At 40.0% G+C, this 19,984-nt stretch overlaps 1 protein-coding gene across 4 annotated transcripts; it reads left to right on the forward strand.

Moving 5' to 3' along the window:
* The first annotated feature begins 2,188 nt into the window (after positions 1–2,188).
* sp2 (sp2 transcription factor) lies at positions 2,189–19,753 on the forward strand. Of its 4 annotated transcripts, XM_072383592.1 has the most exons (9): positions 2,252–3,921; positions 4,004–4,419; positions 5,515–5,588; positions 8,725–9,483; positions 9,907–10,125; positions 11,435–11,729; positions 14,092–14,269; positions 14,671–14,864; positions 15,024–19,753. In XM_072383592.1, the coding sequence occupies exons 3-9, from the start codon at positions 5,529–5,531 to the stop codon at positions 15,122–15,124; spliced, it is 1,806 nt and encodes a 601-aa protein (XP_072239693.1). In that variant the 5' UTR covers positions 2,252–3,921; positions 4,004–4,419; positions 5,515–5,528; the 3' UTR covers positions 15,125–19,753. The 4 variants fall into 4 exon arrangements, with proteins under 4 accessions (XP_072239691.1, XP_072239692.1, XP_072239693.1 ...); XM_072383590.1 differs by lacking the exons at positions 2,252–3,921; positions 4,004–4,419 and adding an exon at positions 2,189–2,245; XM_072383591.1 differs by lacking the exons at positions 2,252–3,921; positions 4,004–4,419 and adding an exon at positions 2,189–2,245 and having other exon boundaries at positions 8,728–9,483.
* Positions 19,754–19,984: the final 231 nt, after the last annotated feature.

Below are 19,984 nucleotides of genomic sequence, written 5' to 3' on the forward strand. Positions count from 1 at the left end.
CTCTTATCATCAGTATGAATGACTGGATGAAGAGTGAAGTACTGTATTCAACCTTGTATTGCTATAGCAAAACTGCTTAGCTATCTTCATGACAATTCATCTTTATCCATCTAAGTCCCTAGGAGAGACAAACATGTATATTTGGCTGATACATTTTTACTTGGTGAGTTAGGAACTCTTACTCCCTTCATGCTGATTGAAAAATTGAAGTCAGAGAAAATTATTCAATTCACACTACTCTGGATTTTTCTGCCAACTGAGCAACTGCATGATAATTAGTCATCATCAAAATATGTGTCTACACATGCTTGTTAAAAGCAGTTGTGCTGTCCTTAAAGCTCCATTTAACCGCTACCGTTATTATCAATTAATCTACTGAATGAAGTGAATCTCTGACTTTTGAAATGCAGCATGATACAAATTCCTGGAGCGAAAGGAGACTCATTTACTCTCACATTAAAAAATTCTAAATGTACAGTGTTCAATTTATGTCTAGTTAAGAAGCTGGAAACTGGCATTTTTCAATGGAGTGAGCAATTCACTTAACTTTGCTGTGTCTACAGGAAAGCACCTTTACCAACCTTTTCTGTGAGTTTACCCCAAAGGTGCTTCACAATGTCTGGTGGTGTGTTCTCTGCATAGATGCTTCAGTTTTTCAATGCCAGCTATTCTCCCTGAAATGTTAAAAGGTGAAAACCAGCTACCTGGCTCCCTTGCACAGCCTGATAGGTGGAAAAATTAAGATGTCCCAACTAAATTGTGCATCTCTATCCGTGGCTCTCCACAGAGGGAATCTGCAGAGACTGTAGCAGATAGTACAATATCTGCATCCTCCCCTGCCATGTACAGCACTCTTGAGGTGAAGAAAGAGGGAGTGTTTTAGCTATAACAAGGACTCCAGTATCCCAAGCACAAAAACTGATGTTAAGAACTGCAGTGAAGCAGGGAGATGATGCACTGGGGAGAAACAAGAAATGTGTGAGGTCAAGGGTACTCTCTGGAAAAAGACTAAATGAAAAGGTGCTGCATGCATTGCGGATGTGAATAGACAGAATAGTGTGGAGTGAGCAAAAGAAAGACAGCTCATTGTAGCCTCCATGTTAGCTGAAAGTGCTGGAGGCTAACTCAGCTGATGCTGATGACAGATGGGACTGACAGCCACCACAGGAACATTCTCTCCTCAGGGTGAAAAGCTTGCAGTGCCAGTGCTCAGATCATGTCATCCTGCCTTATTGGGCTGGAATAGAAGGTCTCAAATCTTCAGTGTTCAAATTGTATCTGAATCCAAGCAACCATTTAATTTAAAAATGCAAAAGATAACAACAAAATATATTGAATTGAATTGAATTAAAAATGTAAGGTCAAAATATGTACTAGCCAATTTGACAGGATCAGAAGCAGCAGTTTAGAGCATAACAGTTAATATTTCTTGTTAAGTCAATTGGACAACCACATAGAGAACCAACATAAAAAGAACAGACACAAATTCCCATCACACATGTACAAAGGACCATGCCAAACACCCATGGGGAGACAAAGTGGTTATGAAGGTTATGATCATAAATTAAGTTACAGATACACAAAATAATGAGTTAAATTGTGATTGTAAGTGATGAAAACAGATGACGAACAGTAAAAAAAAAGAAGCTAAAATAGATGCAATAGATGATAATAAATGCAGATTAACTGTGTAGGTATATAACTGTAAATTTTCCATTGCACCATGATGCGTGTGCACACCTTTCAAATTAATTTGTAATTCGTTTACTCTAGCTAAGTTTATTCTGCACTGTCCCACATAAGTGACTGCTCCTTATGATACAACGTGGAACAATTCAAACAGGTCAGACAACAGAGACTTCATTCTAATTGATCAACACGGTTGTCATTCTGGATTTGACTGAACTGCCCCACAAAAATCACATTGGACACTGCAGATGTCAGTGAATCTGTGTTGTTGCTGTAATAGGGCACTGACTTGCTCGAGATTTGTTTCTTACGAACCTCCCTGTTGAGTACAATCGCAACATTACATTGGTCGAACCAACGTCCATCGACAGTCGCAGTCAAATATCGCCTCATAATTGGCTAAGTTTAATTTCAATCACAAAGACACTTAAAGCTTATTGGGCTAAGCAGCTGTCTGTCAACATATCATCATGCGTGGATTGGTGCAGGAGCGCGGGCGGATTCCTCCATGGGCTCGGTCTTCAAGGCTCACGGAGAGCGAATGTCGTCATGAGCGGTGGGTAGGAATTAAAACATTGGTGTTTATATTACATTCTTCTCCGTAAAACATAGTATTTTTATATAGGAGAAAAGCACGTGATATTCTGCCGCAAGTATAACTATGTTTTAGTGTTACTCGGTCGGTTGGGTGCACTAAAATTAGCGATGCACTTCCGGAAAAGGGCTGCCTTTTTCTGTAACGTTATCAAAGAGAGTTTGACTTGCTAACTGCGCGTCAGCTAGCTATAGTGGAGTCGATTTCTACGGTCCTCTTGTTTTTTTCCTCCCAAAACATTTTTATGCATTTCCATCAACCATTGATGCCATAACAAAATACTGAATGATGACAGTGGAAGTGAAGTTATCATACTGGTTTGTGTATCAGTGGAAATAAAAATAAGCTGCACAAATACCAAATCAGACTCAGCTAGCGAGTTGAATATTCCCCGGCTAGTCAGTGTTGCTAGTTAGCTAACTTGCTAATGTTAGCAGCTTGTCCATAACAAATCGACCCAACAGAACGTCTTTGATGGCGGTGCTGTGTTGATACATTGTTTTTTTTGTGTTCGTGCATGACTCATAAGATGGCTTACAGTCACTCTGACATTAATGGTTATGATTGTAAAACTGCTGAGGCATCGTTCATCCTATGAAGCACTTTGGTCCTCCAGGGATCAGCCATCCACGTTGCCATCCAGAAGTGCATCACAGTCGAGGGAAATTAAACGCTCAGCAAACTGCGATATCCTCTGTTTCAGTCTTCTGCCCTGGACGTGAAGTTCAGCAATAATGATTCAAAACTGCATTGACAATGTATTTCGCTAATGAGGCAGGCATTCAAAACACTAAGGTTGAGGTTATTTTCTGTCAGGGAAAAGTTGAATGTAGACAGAATTTAGTAGAAAAGAACATTTTTCGCCCACAGTCATAACACAACGTTTCTGTTGTGAATTATCCGTACTCATCACATTAGTATATTTCATGTATTGATTTTACACTAGCGTCAAAGAGCCAGGGTTGATAAAAAATGTTTTATTTGATTTCTTTCAGTAACTTGTCTCAATTTCCATGTCCAGTGAAAAATGGTAGCTGGGGATGACCTGCTTGCACAGTTTATACGAAGTGAACCACATTTAAAAAACGTAAATAGAAGTGTAATTTATCTAAAGTCATGTTGCTTTCTATGCATATGCAATGTTTTCTGAAGTCTTTTGGGCGACTCATGTGTTGTGTTGGAGTAGATCTGTGATGAATCATACCTTCTCCAGTTTGTGCATTTCTCATTTCTCTTGAATACTGCTGGTTGTTGAACTGTGATCTACAGCTGGATGTCTGTTGTGGTTTGTTTTCAGGTGTTTGTAGGTTAACAGACCCTGAGCTCAGTCAATGTTTTTTCCAAGTGATACCAATATTTCTTGGACTTTTGCAGTCACAAATGATGGCGGATGTTGAAAATACCCCTCCTTATACTGCTCCTTAAAATCCACAAAGTCACCATTTTGCAGAGGGAGGCCACAACACACGCATTGAAAGTGCACATTTGTATATTGCCTTTGAATTTATTTATCTTGTTTGCAGGCTGTATTGTAGCTAAAGCACTCGTGGCAGGTGGAAGTGGACATTCGTTGTTTGTAAGTGTACTGCTTTTCAGCGAGACCTTATATTTGTCAGTACCAGCTTCAGCACATTTAGGTAATTTGGCAACGTTGCTCAAGATTTACCTTGCCCTTAAACTGCTGTTTCAAAGTTCTCCAACATTCTCTGTTGGAGACAGGTCAGGACTGCAGGCAGCCAGTCCAGCACCCGTACCCTCTTCTTCCTCAGCCAGGCCTTTGGAATGTGTCAGAATATGGTTTTACATGGTCTTGTTGAAAAATGCATGGATGCCCCTGGAAAAGATGTGGTCTTGAAGGCAGCATATGTTGCTGTAAAATCTGCATTAATGCTGCCATCACAGAAGTGGAAATGAGCTTTTCCAAGGGCCCTGATCCAACCCCATACCATCACATAGCCTGGCTGCAGGGACTGGTTGCTGACAGCAGGCTGGATGCTTCTTTTGCTCTTTGGTCCATTTCTTCCAACAAAGATCTGGAATACTGATAGGTCTGACCACAGTGCACGTTTCCACCGTGTGACGGTCCATCCCAGATGCCTCCGAGCCCAGAGAAGTGGACGCCGCCTCTGGACGAGGTTAACATCAGGCTTCTTTTCTGCACAGTAAAGCTTGTGAATGGAACTCTGTATTGTAGTGCTTGACAAAGGTTTCCCACAGTAATCCCTATCAGTCCATGTGGTTCTATCAGCTAATGATGAATGACGGTTCTTGATGTAGCGCCGTCTGAGGGATCAGAGGTCATGGGTGTCCAGCTTAGGCTTGCTTTCCTTGTCCTTTACACACTGAAACCCCTCCAGATTCCTTGAATGCTTTAATGCTATTCTGCACTGTAGAGGGAGAAATATGCAAATCCCTTCCAATCTTTCTTTGAGGAACATGATTTAATGATTTTCTCACACATTTGTGGACAAACTGAAAATCATCTGCCTGTCTTTGCTCCTCAGAGGCTTTGGAAAGGCTGGGTGTGAATTACATCAAGATGACAATCACTTTTTTTTACACTTAATTTCTAGCCTTAAATTGCAGTCATTCTAACTTCTTTTGGAATGTATCGCAGGCCTTAATTGCAGAAATTGATATGAATGAACGAATGAAAGGAAGTCGATGAGACAAAACATTAAACAAGTTGCTTTCTTACTGTCTGGAATTAATTGAAAAGTCACAGTCAATGTAAGAATCAGTGCATGCTTTATTTAAAAAAAAAAGTATTTTGAATTTGCATATTCTAACATTTTCTAATCTAGGGTTTTATGTTTGTAATCTTCTCTATCTATGACTAGTTAATGGAGTCATGCAGGTAATTGTACTTTATCATCAATTTTATGCCCCAATTCAATGATGCATTGGTTGACAAAAGAATAGTTACAAAAACAGAGAGTTTGACAGATTCATCAAAGGGACTCATAGTTTTGATATCCTCTGCACTGAAATCTTAAATCTCTGGAATTGTTTAATGCTGTATGCGATGTCAGTCATGCTAATATTCATCACTGATGAGAATGATATAACCATGGCTTTTTTTGTGTCAGTGCACTGATTCATACAGTTAATGACCTCAGTCATGTATCGGGTGACATTTCACGATCACATTGAATTACAGGAAGACGTCCTGTGACGCCTGTCTACAGCTGCCAGGTGCCTGATGTTTGACTCTGCTTTGTGTTTTCCAGAACAACAGGACAGTATGGCCACTGTTGCTGTCAGTCCCAGCGAATACCTGCAGCCTTCCACCACTTCGACACAGGTGAGTAACAACTAGCATCATATTCCACTGCTCTCTGCACACTCCTCTGACATCATCACCATCATCATCCCCTGTTAAATGTTTTTGTGTTGCTGTACCCTGGGATTTCTATCAGTTTATTTGGCCCAGTTAGTCATCTTATGCATTACTGGTGCCTGATAAGTTTTCACTCAGAGTAATTTAAACTTGGACAGTCATAACATTGTAAATCCAGTGCTGTGATGAGCCTAAATTGGGGATGCAAACAGCTCACTTTTTGATGAATGTTTCTTTTTTTTCAAATGCATTTGGGTGACTTTATGTATTTCTTTTTATATTTATATTTTCAGTCAGAACAGAATCTCTTGTGCCAGATTTCCACATCTGATTAAAATTTCACTGATTTGATTTATCTGACTGGCTGTAAATTTAGAAACGTTAATTTGGAAATGAATATGAAATTGGTGTGTTGGTTAGCACGGTTGAGAGAGGGTTCCTGGTTCTGGTTGTCTCCATGTGGCCCTGTGATGGACTGGCGACCTGTCCGGGGTGTACCCTGCTTCTCGGCTCCAGCGACCCTAAATTTGATGGATGGATAAATATGAAATTCTATCATACTGACTAAGCTTTACTTCAGCAATCTAAAGTGATCTGATATTTGCGGTTTTAAAAAAAAAAGTGTTTTATTTCCAAATATTTAAAAGATTTTCATGTCATTTATCCAAATGTGTTAGAGAGGGATACACTCGGTTTCTATGATAACTCCAAGCACCTTGAGTGAACTTGTACCTATAATTAGAAAGACCTTTACGTTTGTTGGACATTACCAAATGTTGTTGCTCCCATTAAGTGAGTTCCCAGAGTTACACTATGTGAAGTAGCATAGCAGCAGCCTCCCTGAGTAGGATAGCAGTGGAACCAGCTAAAACTGCATAGGCAGGGCTCAAAGAACACAGCAAAGAGTCTGAGGTGTTCGCCTAACCTCTAAACTCCCCTGATACCATTCTGTGGGGATTTGTGGGGAAACAGGCCCAATCCACAGAGACCCCACCCACAACCCACAGGACCTAAAGGAACTATTTCTAACACCATGGTATCAGACACTCTGAGGATCTACTTTATCCATGCTCCGACCACTCAGAGCTCTTTTGGTATGGACAGGACCTACTGAGTATCAGGCAGCTGAACATAATGTTACAGAGGATCAGTGTAAGATGATCGGTTGAAAGTCACTTCAGATTTCTTCTGACCACATTTCCTTCTCAAAATGTTTTCTATGTTAAGTGATTTGGATAAAAAGATTTCCACTGTTTAGATTTGAACAGAAAGCAGCCCTCTTTTTCAGGTTCTTAAATTTCTTCGATATGTTTTAAATGTACACGTCTTGAATGGAGATAAATGATGTCACCCTTAAGAAATTCTTAATTTTTTAAATATTTTGTTATAAAAGCTTTCCAAGGCGCTGGATGTTTATTCCGTACATGGGTTAAACTATTCTTCAACACTACCTTTATGTGTTTTACTTGTCCTGAATACTCCTGAAAATACTGAATACTGAAAAATTGAATTGACTATTTAGAGCCTCTTATTGATCTGAATTGAGATTTCCTATTCAGTGAAATATTTTTATACCATATAAATGTTTGCTTTACTTATTTATTTGTGTAAAAAAAGCTTATCTGCATGTCTGTAGCCTTTGAGCTTCGTTAGTTTCCTCTCTAAACATGATTTTTGGTTTGTTTGTGTGAAAATGTGATATACTGGAACATCAGTGAGTGGTGATTACTCTTCTCCTCATCAACCGTTGGATGATGAAGTTTCTTTAGATTATTTGGTATTAGGTATCAGATTTGGTATTATCATGTGTCTTGGGTGATCTGACAGCTACAAGTTTGTATGTGCACACGTGCGTCAGATTTCAGTTATCTGCTCGATGCAGGTAAGCGTGACCTATGACATACAATCAGCTGAGCATTGAACAGAGCATCAGCAACTCTACCGACGTTTCTATAAAATCACAATTACATTCTGTGACCTGAACACATTTCGGATTAGCCTGGATCATTATTGGGAAACTTTTTACAAACACATCATAACCTCAGTCAAGTGTCAGATGCCACATGACAAACAGAGCATGAAATAATTGATTAGTGATGTTGCAGAGCTCAGAGTCAGTTCATCGCTGTGGACTAAAGCTGAAGCTTTCAAACTCTGCAGTTCTCATTCTGAACCAGGTCTGACTGTGTCCAGACCTGAAAGGAATACTGCAGAATAATGCCATTGAATCCACCACTTTAAATGCACTGACCAACTTTTAAAATGAGGATGACATTAGAGTTTTCTGTCAGTTATTTGACAATCCAGCATTTGTTTCAAATGTTTTCAGTGTGGTTATGATGCCGGTCAGACATGAGCGTAGATTCAGTCGCTCCAGCTTCTGTCATCAGGGAAGCAATCAACATTTAACATTTAATCTGAAACTCCTCTCAAGTAGGTTATGTGTTCAACGTATGTGACATGCACTCTGTCACAGGGTAAAATGGAGCTTGACTCTGTGCTGAATGTTCAGGATAAGGACAGCGCTACTCCCAGGATCAACAGGACAGATCAGAGTTTTGTCACTGTGCAGGGGCTTTTCTGTGAATAATACATCCTTTTTGAGTTAGATGCTGCTTTTTACAAATTCTTTTTTTTTCTGAAAACTTGAAGAATGAGAAATAATCTTTCTGCAAATTCATTTGCATTCAGACTGTAATGAGAAATGGGACCCATCTTTGCCTGTGGCCCCCGTAATCAGATCTAAGTGTGTCCTGACACACCTCTATGCCCACTTGGACACGTGTCAGGCTAGAACAAAGAGAAAGTGTGCTGAAGCTGACATTCAGTTCAGAATGCTGCCCGGTCCTGCAGCTAGAGGATCGCACATATGGATCAAAGAGGAGCTCAAAGGCATTGCAGGTTGAAACTTGCATCTACTACACTGCTCTATGATTCTATGATCTATGACTTTATATGTAACTCAGCGCTTATCTGTATGTTTCTGTCGCTTGTTTATTTTAACTTTAAACCTCTATTGGCTCACCTTATCTAGCCCTTAATGCCTAATTCTTTCCACGTAGGCTGGTGTTGATGTAGTTGTTGCTTATGTTTGTCCCAGCAGGACACTCAGCCTTCTCCTCTGGCCCTCCTGGCTGCCACCTGCAGTAAAATTGGCCCTCCTGCTGCTCAGGCCCCTGTAACTTCTCCTCCAGCGCAGCCACAACCTCGGAGGCTCCTTCCCATAAAGCCTGCTCCTATAGCCCCCGCTCCACCAAAAAACCTGGGTTTCCTCCCAGCGAAAGGCAATGTGATCCAGCTCCCTGCTGGTTTGGGCTCAACTGCCCCTGGTGGCCCCATAGTTCTCACTATCCAGCAGAGCCCTGCCCGCACAAACACCTCGGGCCCTGCCAACATCCAGTACCAAGTGGTGCCACAGATCCAGGGCGCCCAGACTATCCAGGTGATGCCACAGGGAGGTCAAATTCAACTCATACCAGGCACCAACCAAGCCATCATCACCACTCCGATGACTGTGCCGGCCCCGGCTGCTGCCACTACTCCAATCACGCCTCAGAAGACTGTAGCTATCAAGCCCTCCCTTAAGGTGCGGAAGCCAAACAATACTGCTGCTAATATGGTGCAGCTACCCAGTGGACTCACTCTTCCCCTCAATGTGGCTACTGGAGAGGTGGGAGGGACTCCAGTCGTCACGGAGATGGCAGCTGCCCCTCCCACTCCTGAAAAGGGACGACGAGGGAGAAAAAAGAAAGTGGTTCTGCCTGCTGAACCTCCGCCGCCTGCTTCCACACAGGAAGCCTCCCCACCCTCAGAGCAGATGGAGACCATAGTAATAGAGGCTGGCGACAACATCATTCAGGTACACATGAAACCTGCTGATTTTGAAGCAGAAAAGCATGAAAATGGCCTCTACTTTTTATATTTGCTAATATGAGTTCTGGGTTACTGGGTCTGTAGTGACTCTTTCTGTGTGAGGTTCAGGTGGTCAGTGGTAAGGTTATGTTTTTTTTACACTGACAATGTGCACAGTATCTGGTAAAATATTAAAGGTCTACTCTGGCTCAAGGACGTGTGATCATTCAGAAAAAGCTGATGTTTCTTATTTGTGTAACGATGTCAAAAGCAACTAACTGAGTCTTAAGTTTTACACAAAAGGATAACTTTATTGATTCCCACCTAAGAGATGTTAGAACAAGTGAAATACTTGTTCTTATTTTGTAAATGATTTAAACAATCAATTTCCTTTCTAAACTGGTTGTATATTTATCTGATTAATGGACAGGCGGGGAACAATTTGCTGATTGTGCAGAGCCCTGGGCAGCCTGCTATGGTGCAACAGGTCCAGCTGGTCCAGCCAAAGCCAGATTCTCAGTTGGTCCAGATCCCACAGCAAGCCTTGAAGGTGGTGCAGGCTGCCTCTGCCACGTTGCCACCAGTCCCTCAGAGACCGTCTGTTTCTTCTAGTCTGCAGGTCACTCCCACAGAGGCTTCACCAACACAGGTATTACTCAACTTCCTGGCATGTTAGGCCTGACTTCTGACAGGCTGACTGCCGCTTTTAGCCATCAAAACTTGTCAAGCACATCAATGACTGTCTGTGACACCAAATTATTTTTATTATCATTTTGAATTTAGAATTCAGAACCCATTCTCTCCATTGTTGGCTGTCTTTCAGCTCATTGTTTGCTCTCCTAATTGGTAAATTATTTCAACTCATTTGCTTATTTATAGGAGGAAGTTGACATTTCTTAACATGAATAAATTCTTGACATTTCCTAAGTTGCAGAGCGAATGAGCAGCAAATATTTCAGAGTCGATTTTATCTCACAGACAGACTTGATAAATAAATGGGAGGCTTATGGAGCAGCCTTCCTGAAGACCTGAGGGCAACTGGGAGTGTTGATATTTTAGGCAAGGCAAGTTTATTTGTAGAGCACAATTCGTACACAAGGCAATTCAAAGTGCTTTACGGCTACATAAAATCAGAAGAAGGCAAATAAAATAATTCCATAAATATAAAAAATGATTGTTAATTAATTAATTAAAAGTGAAGAGTGCAGATAAAATACTTTCAGTTGTCATATGCACAGCCTGGATTTAAACATTGTCAGAGTTGAGGCCTGTCTCACATCTTCTGGAAGACTGTTCCAGATTTTAGGAGCATAAAACTGAAATGCAGCCTCACCTTGTTTAGTCCTGACTCTGGGCACCAGCAGGAGACCCCTCCCTGAGGTTCTCAGAGTCCGAGTTGGTTCATATGGCTCTAACATGTCAGAGATGTACTTTGGCGCTAGACCATGAAGAGACTTGTTCATGAGCAGAACTGTTTTAGTCTATTCTCTGAGCGACAGGAAGCCAGTGCAGAGACCTGAGCACTGGGCTAATATGGTCGTATTTCCTGGTTCTAGTCAGGACTCAAGCAGCAGCATTCTGGATGTACTGCAGCTGTCTTACAGCCCGTTTAGAGAGCCTAGTGAGCAGGCCGTTACAGTAGTCCAATATCTTATCCATTTTTACTCTTTTTATTCAAACTTCCAGTGTTCTTGTTTTCCCCAATACTGTCGATGAGGGTTAAGGCAGCGCTTTTAGAGAACATTGTGCGCGCGCGCGTGCAGATGGATATACTTTCATAAGACTATGATTATTGCTGCAATAAGCCTTTAGATTGATATTTTTCCTTTTTTTCTTTTGGACATTCAAATTACAAATGGCTCTATCCATTTCAAATCTTAAAATTAGTGGTAATTTACTTTTTGATTAAAGGAAATCTTTGATTTAGTGCACAAACTTTTGACGTTTTCTGTCCTTAGATCCTCTTCAAAACAACTTCAGGTGAATGGCAGTCAGTTCAGCTTCAGGACTCTGTCTGCACGACGGCAACCCCGACCACCTCAGTTGCCCCTGCCACTACATCGCCACCAGCCAGCACCAAGAGGACACAGGCAGGAGGGCGAAAGGAGAGGACTCTGGCAAAAATTGCCCCAGCAGGTGGAATAATTGCTTTCAATACGTCACAGCTCTCCTCAGCAGCACAAGCGGTGCAAACGATCAGCATCAACGGGGTCCAAGTTCAAGGAGTTCCTGTTACTATCACCAACGCAGGGGGTGAGTTGATGGGTGGTTTGTTCTTCCAACTTATCTGTTGGTTGTTAATAACAAGAGAGACCCAGTGTTATAAAGTTGAGTTCAGGGTTGCAAACATGATGGTAGTTATGATGATGTTCTTACTACTGATGGAGACAGTTTTGCAGGGCATACACAGACATGTAAAGTCACACATTTCCCACAGTGCAAGAACACAGTTTATCATCTTACAGTTGATCATCACTCCACAGTGACAATGTTAACGTGTGATACTATAACAACTGAAAATGAAAAATATTGTTAGAGGAAGCTTAAGAGGACGCTGAAAGACACCCGTGGTCTTCTGCGGGCATCTTTGCCGCTTATGCTGCTTAGCAACGTATAGGCTACAGTTTTCCATCAGTGCCAGCCAACACTTAAACAGGTGAATCTTTTAAGTCAATCTGTCTACTTTGTGAGACCTATAACAGTTTCATAATTTATTAGTTGAAATTCCCATATGAACAGTTTGGACCACTTGCCTTCTCTTCAAAGCCCCACCAGCACATCCTGAGTCTATACAAATATATGTGTGTGTGCGTGCGTGCGTGCACATTCATGCTTAGCTGAGTTGTTTTGCATTGTAAGTATAGTCATCTTTTATATGTACTTGGCAAAACAATAATGAGACGCATGAACAGTTTTCTTGACTTCACAGGAGGGAGGTCCTCATTAGAAGGGATATGTTAGAAAACAACAGTTGCAACAACATGATGACCAGTTTTGGTCATTCTACTTTTAAAAAGTAATTAGTTACAGTTACAAATTACTTCTTCCAAAAAGTAATTGAGTTAGTAACTCAGTTACCTCATTGTAAGAGTAATTAGTTACTCAGATGTTACGTTCTGTAACATCTTTAACGTCAAAGATGTTTATATTAACTGATAGAAATAAAGATATATAAAAAATAAATATTGAAAATAAAATTCAACTGCAAAATTAAGAAACACGTGTAAACTTGGGTAAAACGAAACAAAGGAAAATCTGCCCATTAAGTAGTGCAAATCTCTGTAACTGTATTTCAGGCCTACTGCACATTAAACACAACACAATATTTATATATTTGGGCTCTGGGTTGGGTTAGCAGCAGAAGCAGCAGCAACAAGTGTCATGTTAGCATGTGTTGATGTGAGGTGCGTCAAAAGATTCAAGTTGGTTGAGGCACACGTGGATAAAGTCTTTTTTTCCCGGGCATAGCTGCATGTTACAGAAACATTCTTGCCTTTAATTAAAATGGGCGAGAAGTAATTGCCAGTACTTCCAGTTTGAGGACGCTACCTTTGAATTTCCCTGGCTCATCGCCATTGTCGCTGTCTTGTTCTGTTTGGCAGTCAGAGCGTGCGGTGAGACAGCGTGAGCAGGGCATGACCCGCCCACCCAGCCAATAATCATCGCATTTGCAACGGCGTCATCATCCTGACCCCTGCTCTCTCCAGGCAGCTGATGTGTGGCCAAAACCTGACACTTTGTGCTTTATTCAACCAAATTGTAGTAACGCGCCACTTCACATTCTCAGTAGCGGCAACAGCGTTGCAACGATGGGAAAAGTAATTAATTAGATTACTCGTTACTGGAAAAAATAATGCCGTTAGTAATGCCGTTATTACCAACACTGATGATGACTGCACTCTAAAAACAGACATGGGGAGTCTAGTCGCATGACTCGACTCGAGTCGCACTTAAGTCGCACAAACAATTCAATTCAATTCAATTCAATTTTATTTATATAGCGCCAGATTACAACAATTGTCATCTACAAACAACGACTCGAGACTTGACTTCACACTTGCCCTCAAAAGACTTGAGACTCGACTTGGACTCGAGGCTTGGGACTCGTAAACAATCTTCATATCATGCAATTATTGTTTCTGATCTTTATTTCATTCAATCCGATGTATGACAAGGCTGATGGCAGACTGAGTGCAACATAGCCTCATGCATGCATGTACTTTCAACAATTGCTCATATTTTTTATGAATGAATATCCAGTTACACTTTCAGAAAGATCAGTGTAAGCTAAGAAATTTGCAGCTGTTGCCTCCTTAACTAGATTTATGAAGCTTTCATGACATTCGGTGTTTGGCTTATCTGAAACTTTTAACACGCAATTGTTTTTAAAAAACAAAACAAACAAACTACTGGAAAAATATCAGATAAGTCTGTGTCTTGATAACATTTTCAACTGATTGCTTTCACATTATTTTACGATTAATTGATGCATCAGTGTAATCTGACTCTTCTCAGTCAACTGATTGTCTCGATTAAATCGATCCTTGGAGGAATTGGTCATTTCTCGCTGAAGTTAAGCCATCTCTTTTACATAGTGTCTGTCTCTGCTTGTCAGGCCAGCAGCATCTCACGGTGCAGACGATGCAGGGTGGAGGGCTCCAGCTGGCAGCAGCACAGGGCCAGCCCGCCATTCAGGTAGACCAGACTCTCACACTTGAGCTGCCTGGTCAGCCAGGAGAGAAAAAACGGCGCATGGCTTGTACCTGCCCCAACTGTAAAGATGCAGACAAGAGGTAAGTGTTTCAAAAAATGGGAAATGCATGTCAGGACAATATTTGACTTTTCTACATTTTTCCATCACAGTAGAAGGACTATCGAACATTTGGAATGAAAGGCTGGAAGGGAATATCATCACTTGGGAATGGATGTCATGGACTTAAATCAATTGAAAGTCACTTATCTGTACATTGAGAACTTTATGTAATAAATTAAAGTAAATTATTTAAGATACATTGGCAAGTACAGAATTTTTTACTGTTAAGATGGACTGTTAATAGAAATCTAAAAAAACTCACTATACAATATGCATTAACAGAGCTTAAACAAAAGCTTTACTTTAAGTCAAATAAGTTTTACATAAGATATTTAGCCTGAGCATAAAAATGTTGCCATGTTGTGTGTGGTAACTCCGCAGGCCCGGGGAGGTAGGGAAAAGGAAACACATCTGTCATGTCCCTGGCTGTGAGAAGACTTTCAGGAAAACATCCCTGCTCAGAGCTCACGTCCGGTTGCACACAGGAGAGAGGCCCTTTGTCTGCAACTGGGTCTTCTGTGGGAAACGTTTCACACGCAGTGACGAGCTGCAGAGGCACGCAAGGACGCACACAGGTACCACAGGCACTCACACCTGTGTTTTATTAGCACACGGGGTATAGTGGGCTGTTCACTAAGATTTGTGTCATTTGTAAGATGATAAACCTTTTTAAACAGCCTTTCTGTCTCAGGCAGTTTTGTTACTCATCACTTTCTTGTATCTTTCTCCCACAGGAGACAAGCGCTTTGAGTGCAGCCAGTGTCAGAAACGCTTCATGAGGAGTGACCACCTGACGAAGCATTACAAGACTCACATAAACACCAAAAACCTGTGAGCAGACTCAACTGAGTTTTTACTGAAATGAGCTGTCAGAACTGTGTTACAGGAAGGATGGTAGAGGAGGCAGAGGGGATGTGTCTATGTGACTCCTCTCATACAGGGAAATACTCCAGATAAAGCCTCTATATCCCCCCTTACTCCTCCAGGACACTGTTGTAGTGTGATGTACAAAGAAATACTCCCACATGGACTTAAGACTCATCCAGCAGAGTTATTGATAATTTTCCCTGTTCCTAACAAAGGCCAAAAGGAATTTATGAGAGGATGAGAAGGCGTGGCTTCAGAAACAGATGCTCATGAACTTCTATGAAGGACGAACGTACGCAGAATTTTTCAGACATCAACACCCAACATTAATTTTACCACAGTTAAATGGTAATAGTGTGAATGCTGCACACAACATCCTTTATTTCTTATTCTTCTAACGTCTTCCATATGTCTTTCTTTTTCCTTAAAAGTGTACTCCTCATGCATAGTTTACGCAATTTGAATCATTCAAACATCAAAACGTTCAGCCAATTCTGGAGATTTATGCTCTGACTTTGGGTTTTCCTGCCTTTTATAGTTTTTTAAGTATTAAGTAAGATTTTTTTTTTTCAACTTTAAGAATTTAAATGATTGGACGTTACTTGATTTGTTGCACCGTAAGTTAGTGTTCATGCGTGGTTTGTGACTTCCATACTTAGTACAATGGTTATAAGAAGCGAATACAACATGTGAAGCACTTTTAAAGGTGTATATTGTATTTTACATCTAGTGGCACTTAACTACTTTTTATTGTTTTAAACTGTGAAAAACCATCCAAGTATTAAAACCAGAACTCTTTCAAATAACAAAGCATAAAGTTATCAATCAGGACGATCTCTGGTGTTTTTACAAGTCTGATCTTTCCTTTTAAACTGTAAAACGACTGGACAAAGTGTTTTCAGCATCGCAGGGTAGTTTAACCAGAACAAGAAGCAAGCTTCTTGAATTTGAATTTAAAAACAAAAAAAAACATTGGGATAACGTCACGAACCGTGCATGATCACTCACTCATAGAGCAACAAAACCTCTGCCCACAGATCGAGGCTTGTCCAATCATTTTACGTGTATGTTTAGTTAAGTCTGTCTTTTGGTTTCTTATGGTATTTGGCAGATTTGTTGCACCATGTGTGAGTGTACACGCATGGTTACTGGCATTCAAAGTTTGCACAGCAGTTGCTAATGTAAAACCAGAAACGGGCTGTGAACAGACCGACTGACTGAAAGCGTGGTCTGTGTGTAAAGACCAAACCTCCTCAACACAGCTGATCCCTCTTTGAATAATGGCTTGAACCCTTTGCTGCAGGTTATCCTCTGTAGAAGGCAGAAATACTATGAGTCAAAGCATAAATCTCCAGATTAAGCTGATTATTTGGATTCTGAATTATCTGAACTGCATGGTCAGAAATGCAAAGAAAAGGTCAGAAAAATAACTAGATAAATTTGCACGTGTGAATACTAATTGCTGGAAGAGTGATAATTAATTTTGTTGACGTATGTTTAAGTTTGTTTGCTTTTTAACAACAATAGATTTATTGTGTACGGTGATTGTCACTAACCATGCTTGAACGCTCATTCATGTTGCAACTAAATCTCTACCCACGAATCAGGGCTTGTCCATGGAAACATTATTCAGCAGTTTAAATGGCATTAATTCAGCAATCCGCATCCATACTGCTGTTTGGCAGCAATAGCGTCCTCTAGTTTTGTTTTAGACTCTTTGTATTTCCGCAGACATGTGCTGAATTTAAAACCCTTCAGTTAATTCGGAAAACTTTTAGCCATTTCTATCTGCTGTTTTTAAAGTGTGTGGAAAGGCATACTATAATGAATAATTATGATAATAAACTATTTATACCACATTTACATAATATGGCTACAAATTAATTAACAAAATTGGCATTTGGGCAAACAAGATTCACACTAAACAAAGCTTGGGGTAAAAAAGGAGCAGAATTGAATTTCCATCATACAAAAGTCTAAACACTTGAGCAAGCTGGCTTTGAGGGTACCGAGGAGGCTGGCCTGAAAGGCAACCAAAGCTGGCAGAACAAAACTGCAGGCTCATAATGGAGCACACACGACCTGTTGGGCCCAAAGTCACTGTGCCTTAAAAGTTGGGGTTAGAATTTTTAAATAGAATTACAAATGGGCAACGAGAGCTGCTGCAGCTGAAACAGTATAGTGATTTTTGCTGATGTAAATGCAGTGATCTGAATGTAACACATCTTACACTTCGCAAGCTTCACAAACGGATTTGAGACTATTTCGTTTGATACCTGTGGAACTTTAACAAGGATTCAGGTTGGCTGCTCTACTGAATTTTTTACAAATGATCAAGCGGTATGTTATGCTCATGAGTGATTTTAGCTGGAAAAGGTCAATTTGAACTCTGTCAAGTTGTTGAACATAAGAAACTAAAATTTGTTGGTCGATGTAGAGGAAACGATGCTGAGTCAAAAATGGAAATCTCTGATGGGTTTTGTAACTGAGGAGTGTTTGCAGATCCACTTTTTTTAATTCAATGCATAAAACCTCTTTTCCAGACTGTACCAATGACCTACTCAGACATGCTGATTTGGGAATAAATTCATCTTCTAAAATTTAGGGAATTTTAGGGAAGCAGCACAAAACATTTCCCAAAACTGTTTCTTTTCTCTTTTTTGAGTGTGTTCAGAATCTTCAGTTTTAAAAAGAAGAAAGTTTCGTTTAAAGAGCTGTCTTTAAAGAGTCTCACGGTGCTAAAAGACCAGTTGAATACCCTTGTGATAAAATGGCTGCAAACATTTTTTTTCTCCTGTGAGGTTGTGAAGTGGCTGCTACATAACTGCTCATTCATAAGTCTTTGGTTCCACAACAGGTACGCTTACATGTAGGGCTGGGTATCACATGTCAGTGACCATTCATTCATTTTATCTTTGCTTAATCTTGTATGGCTGTTATATGGCTGCTTTTTCTCAATCTACATGTAACGTATATTATTAGGTACATGCGTTGTTTCATCTTTTTCTCTTTAAATGCAGTTTTCATTGTGGTGTATATGTTAGAAAATAATACTTTTCAGAGGAAAGAGCCAGTCAAGAATTTAGAATTGGCAACTGCATTAATGATACCCAGCCCATCTTACTCTTTGTGTACTGATGAATACAATGAGGAAAATTCCAGGGTCCCACTTTTAGTCGATCTTATTCAGAGTTTCATTTTGAAATGGTGATTTATTGCCTATGCATTGCTGTAAACGTGATAGGATTTTTGATTATTTGGCCTAACTTGACAATCATGTAACAAGACGCAAAAAAGAGAAAGCTTTCTTACACTTCTATGAGTTACATGATTATCTTTTTTGCAGCTATATGATAGCTTTAATTTTGAATTGACGCTGAGGCGTTTTTGTTGATTTACAGATGACCAGCGATGGGCCTGCTGTACAGTATTCATTCAAGTTACTTTGTAGTTACTGTGTATCATTTACTTTACAGAAATACAATTCCTATCCATTTTGATATAATGGAGATGTGCTGATTTTTAAATTTTCTTTTTTTATAAACCATCAGCTTAGCAGTCAGTTTGAAGACTAATTTCTACCAACTCACAGCGTACAAGCCCTTTGGTCAAATTAGCTTGGTGGTATCTGAGATCAGTGTCTTCATCTCTGTTGAGTTTCACTGAGGTGTCACCTAAAATACATTGAATATAAACTGCTGCCTCCCTTATTTCACAGAAAACTTTATACAAAGCAGAGAGATTTGACCAAAAAGCTGAAGTTCAGTTCATCTGTAAAGCACGTTGAACGAGATGTTCTGTTAGTGCTTCACAGGGGTGACGGAGTATGTAAATCTGTAATGACCAATATTTGAGTTCTTTTTCTTCTTCTTCTTCTTCTTCTTCTTCTTCTTCTTCTTCTTTTAAAGAATGTGTCTGAAGACATGCAATGCCATTAGGATGGATGGAAAGACTCATATATTTTTCATGTTTGAATATGTAAATATAGTGTGTGTCTGTTGGACACAGTATATGTAGGATATTTAAAACAAACAAAAAAAAAAACTTGGGCTGCATAGATATCTGGTTGGCGTAGCCAGCCTGGAAGGAAATGACTTTGTACAGTTTGTAAGGAATAAAATCTAATGGGACATTGTATAGCTTCATTCCTGCTTTGAATAAGACATCTAGATCTTTTTTCTATTAAATGAAAGAAGCCTTAGACAGCTGCACCCAGTATTTAACTATGTCTCTTCTTTCTAATTCTAGTCAACAAGATTTGTAAAATTTGTTTTATGTTCTTAATTTATGTTACGTAATATTATGGTTGAGCACTGATTAAAACGACAAGTTCCAAAATTTGTAAACTTTACGCTGATTGTAGTTACCAATATTTTATTTTATTTTATTTTTTTCAAAAGAATGCATTTCTGGTGCTTTGTTTCTCAGATTTAACAGGTTCTTCTTGTACAAGTCAAACAGTGTTCTACAGGTATTTTTTGTCTTTATCAGGAGAACACAGAGAACCAGCAGTTCATTTTCTAAATGATAGAAAGGTGCTAAAAATGAGTTAGCTCCTTTTCTACAGTCACCTCCACAATAAAAGCCTCAAACCGTTTGGATTGCTTCTTCCTTCGTTCTTTCCTCCTACCAGGAACACAGTCATGGAGGACAACTACCCTGTATGAAATGAAGGCTTATGAGTAGTTCAACCACGGCAAAAGGTTAAACATCTGGTATGACGCTAAATTGCGCCATATTATAAGTTATAAAAATCATACAAAGCAGAAATAACATCCCAGTTTTTGTGCAATAAGTAAAACAAGCTCAAATTACATGATTACATCAC

The sequence above is a fragment of the Leuresthes tenuis genome, unplaced genomic scaffold, assembly GCF_036924035.1.
Source record: "Leuresthes tenuis unplaced genomic scaffold, fLeuTen1.0.hap1 SCAF_4, whole genome shotgun sequence".
Taxonomy (NCBI): Eukaryota; Metazoa; Chordata; class Actinopteri; order Atheriniformes; family Atherinopsidae; genus Leuresthes; species Leuresthes tenuis.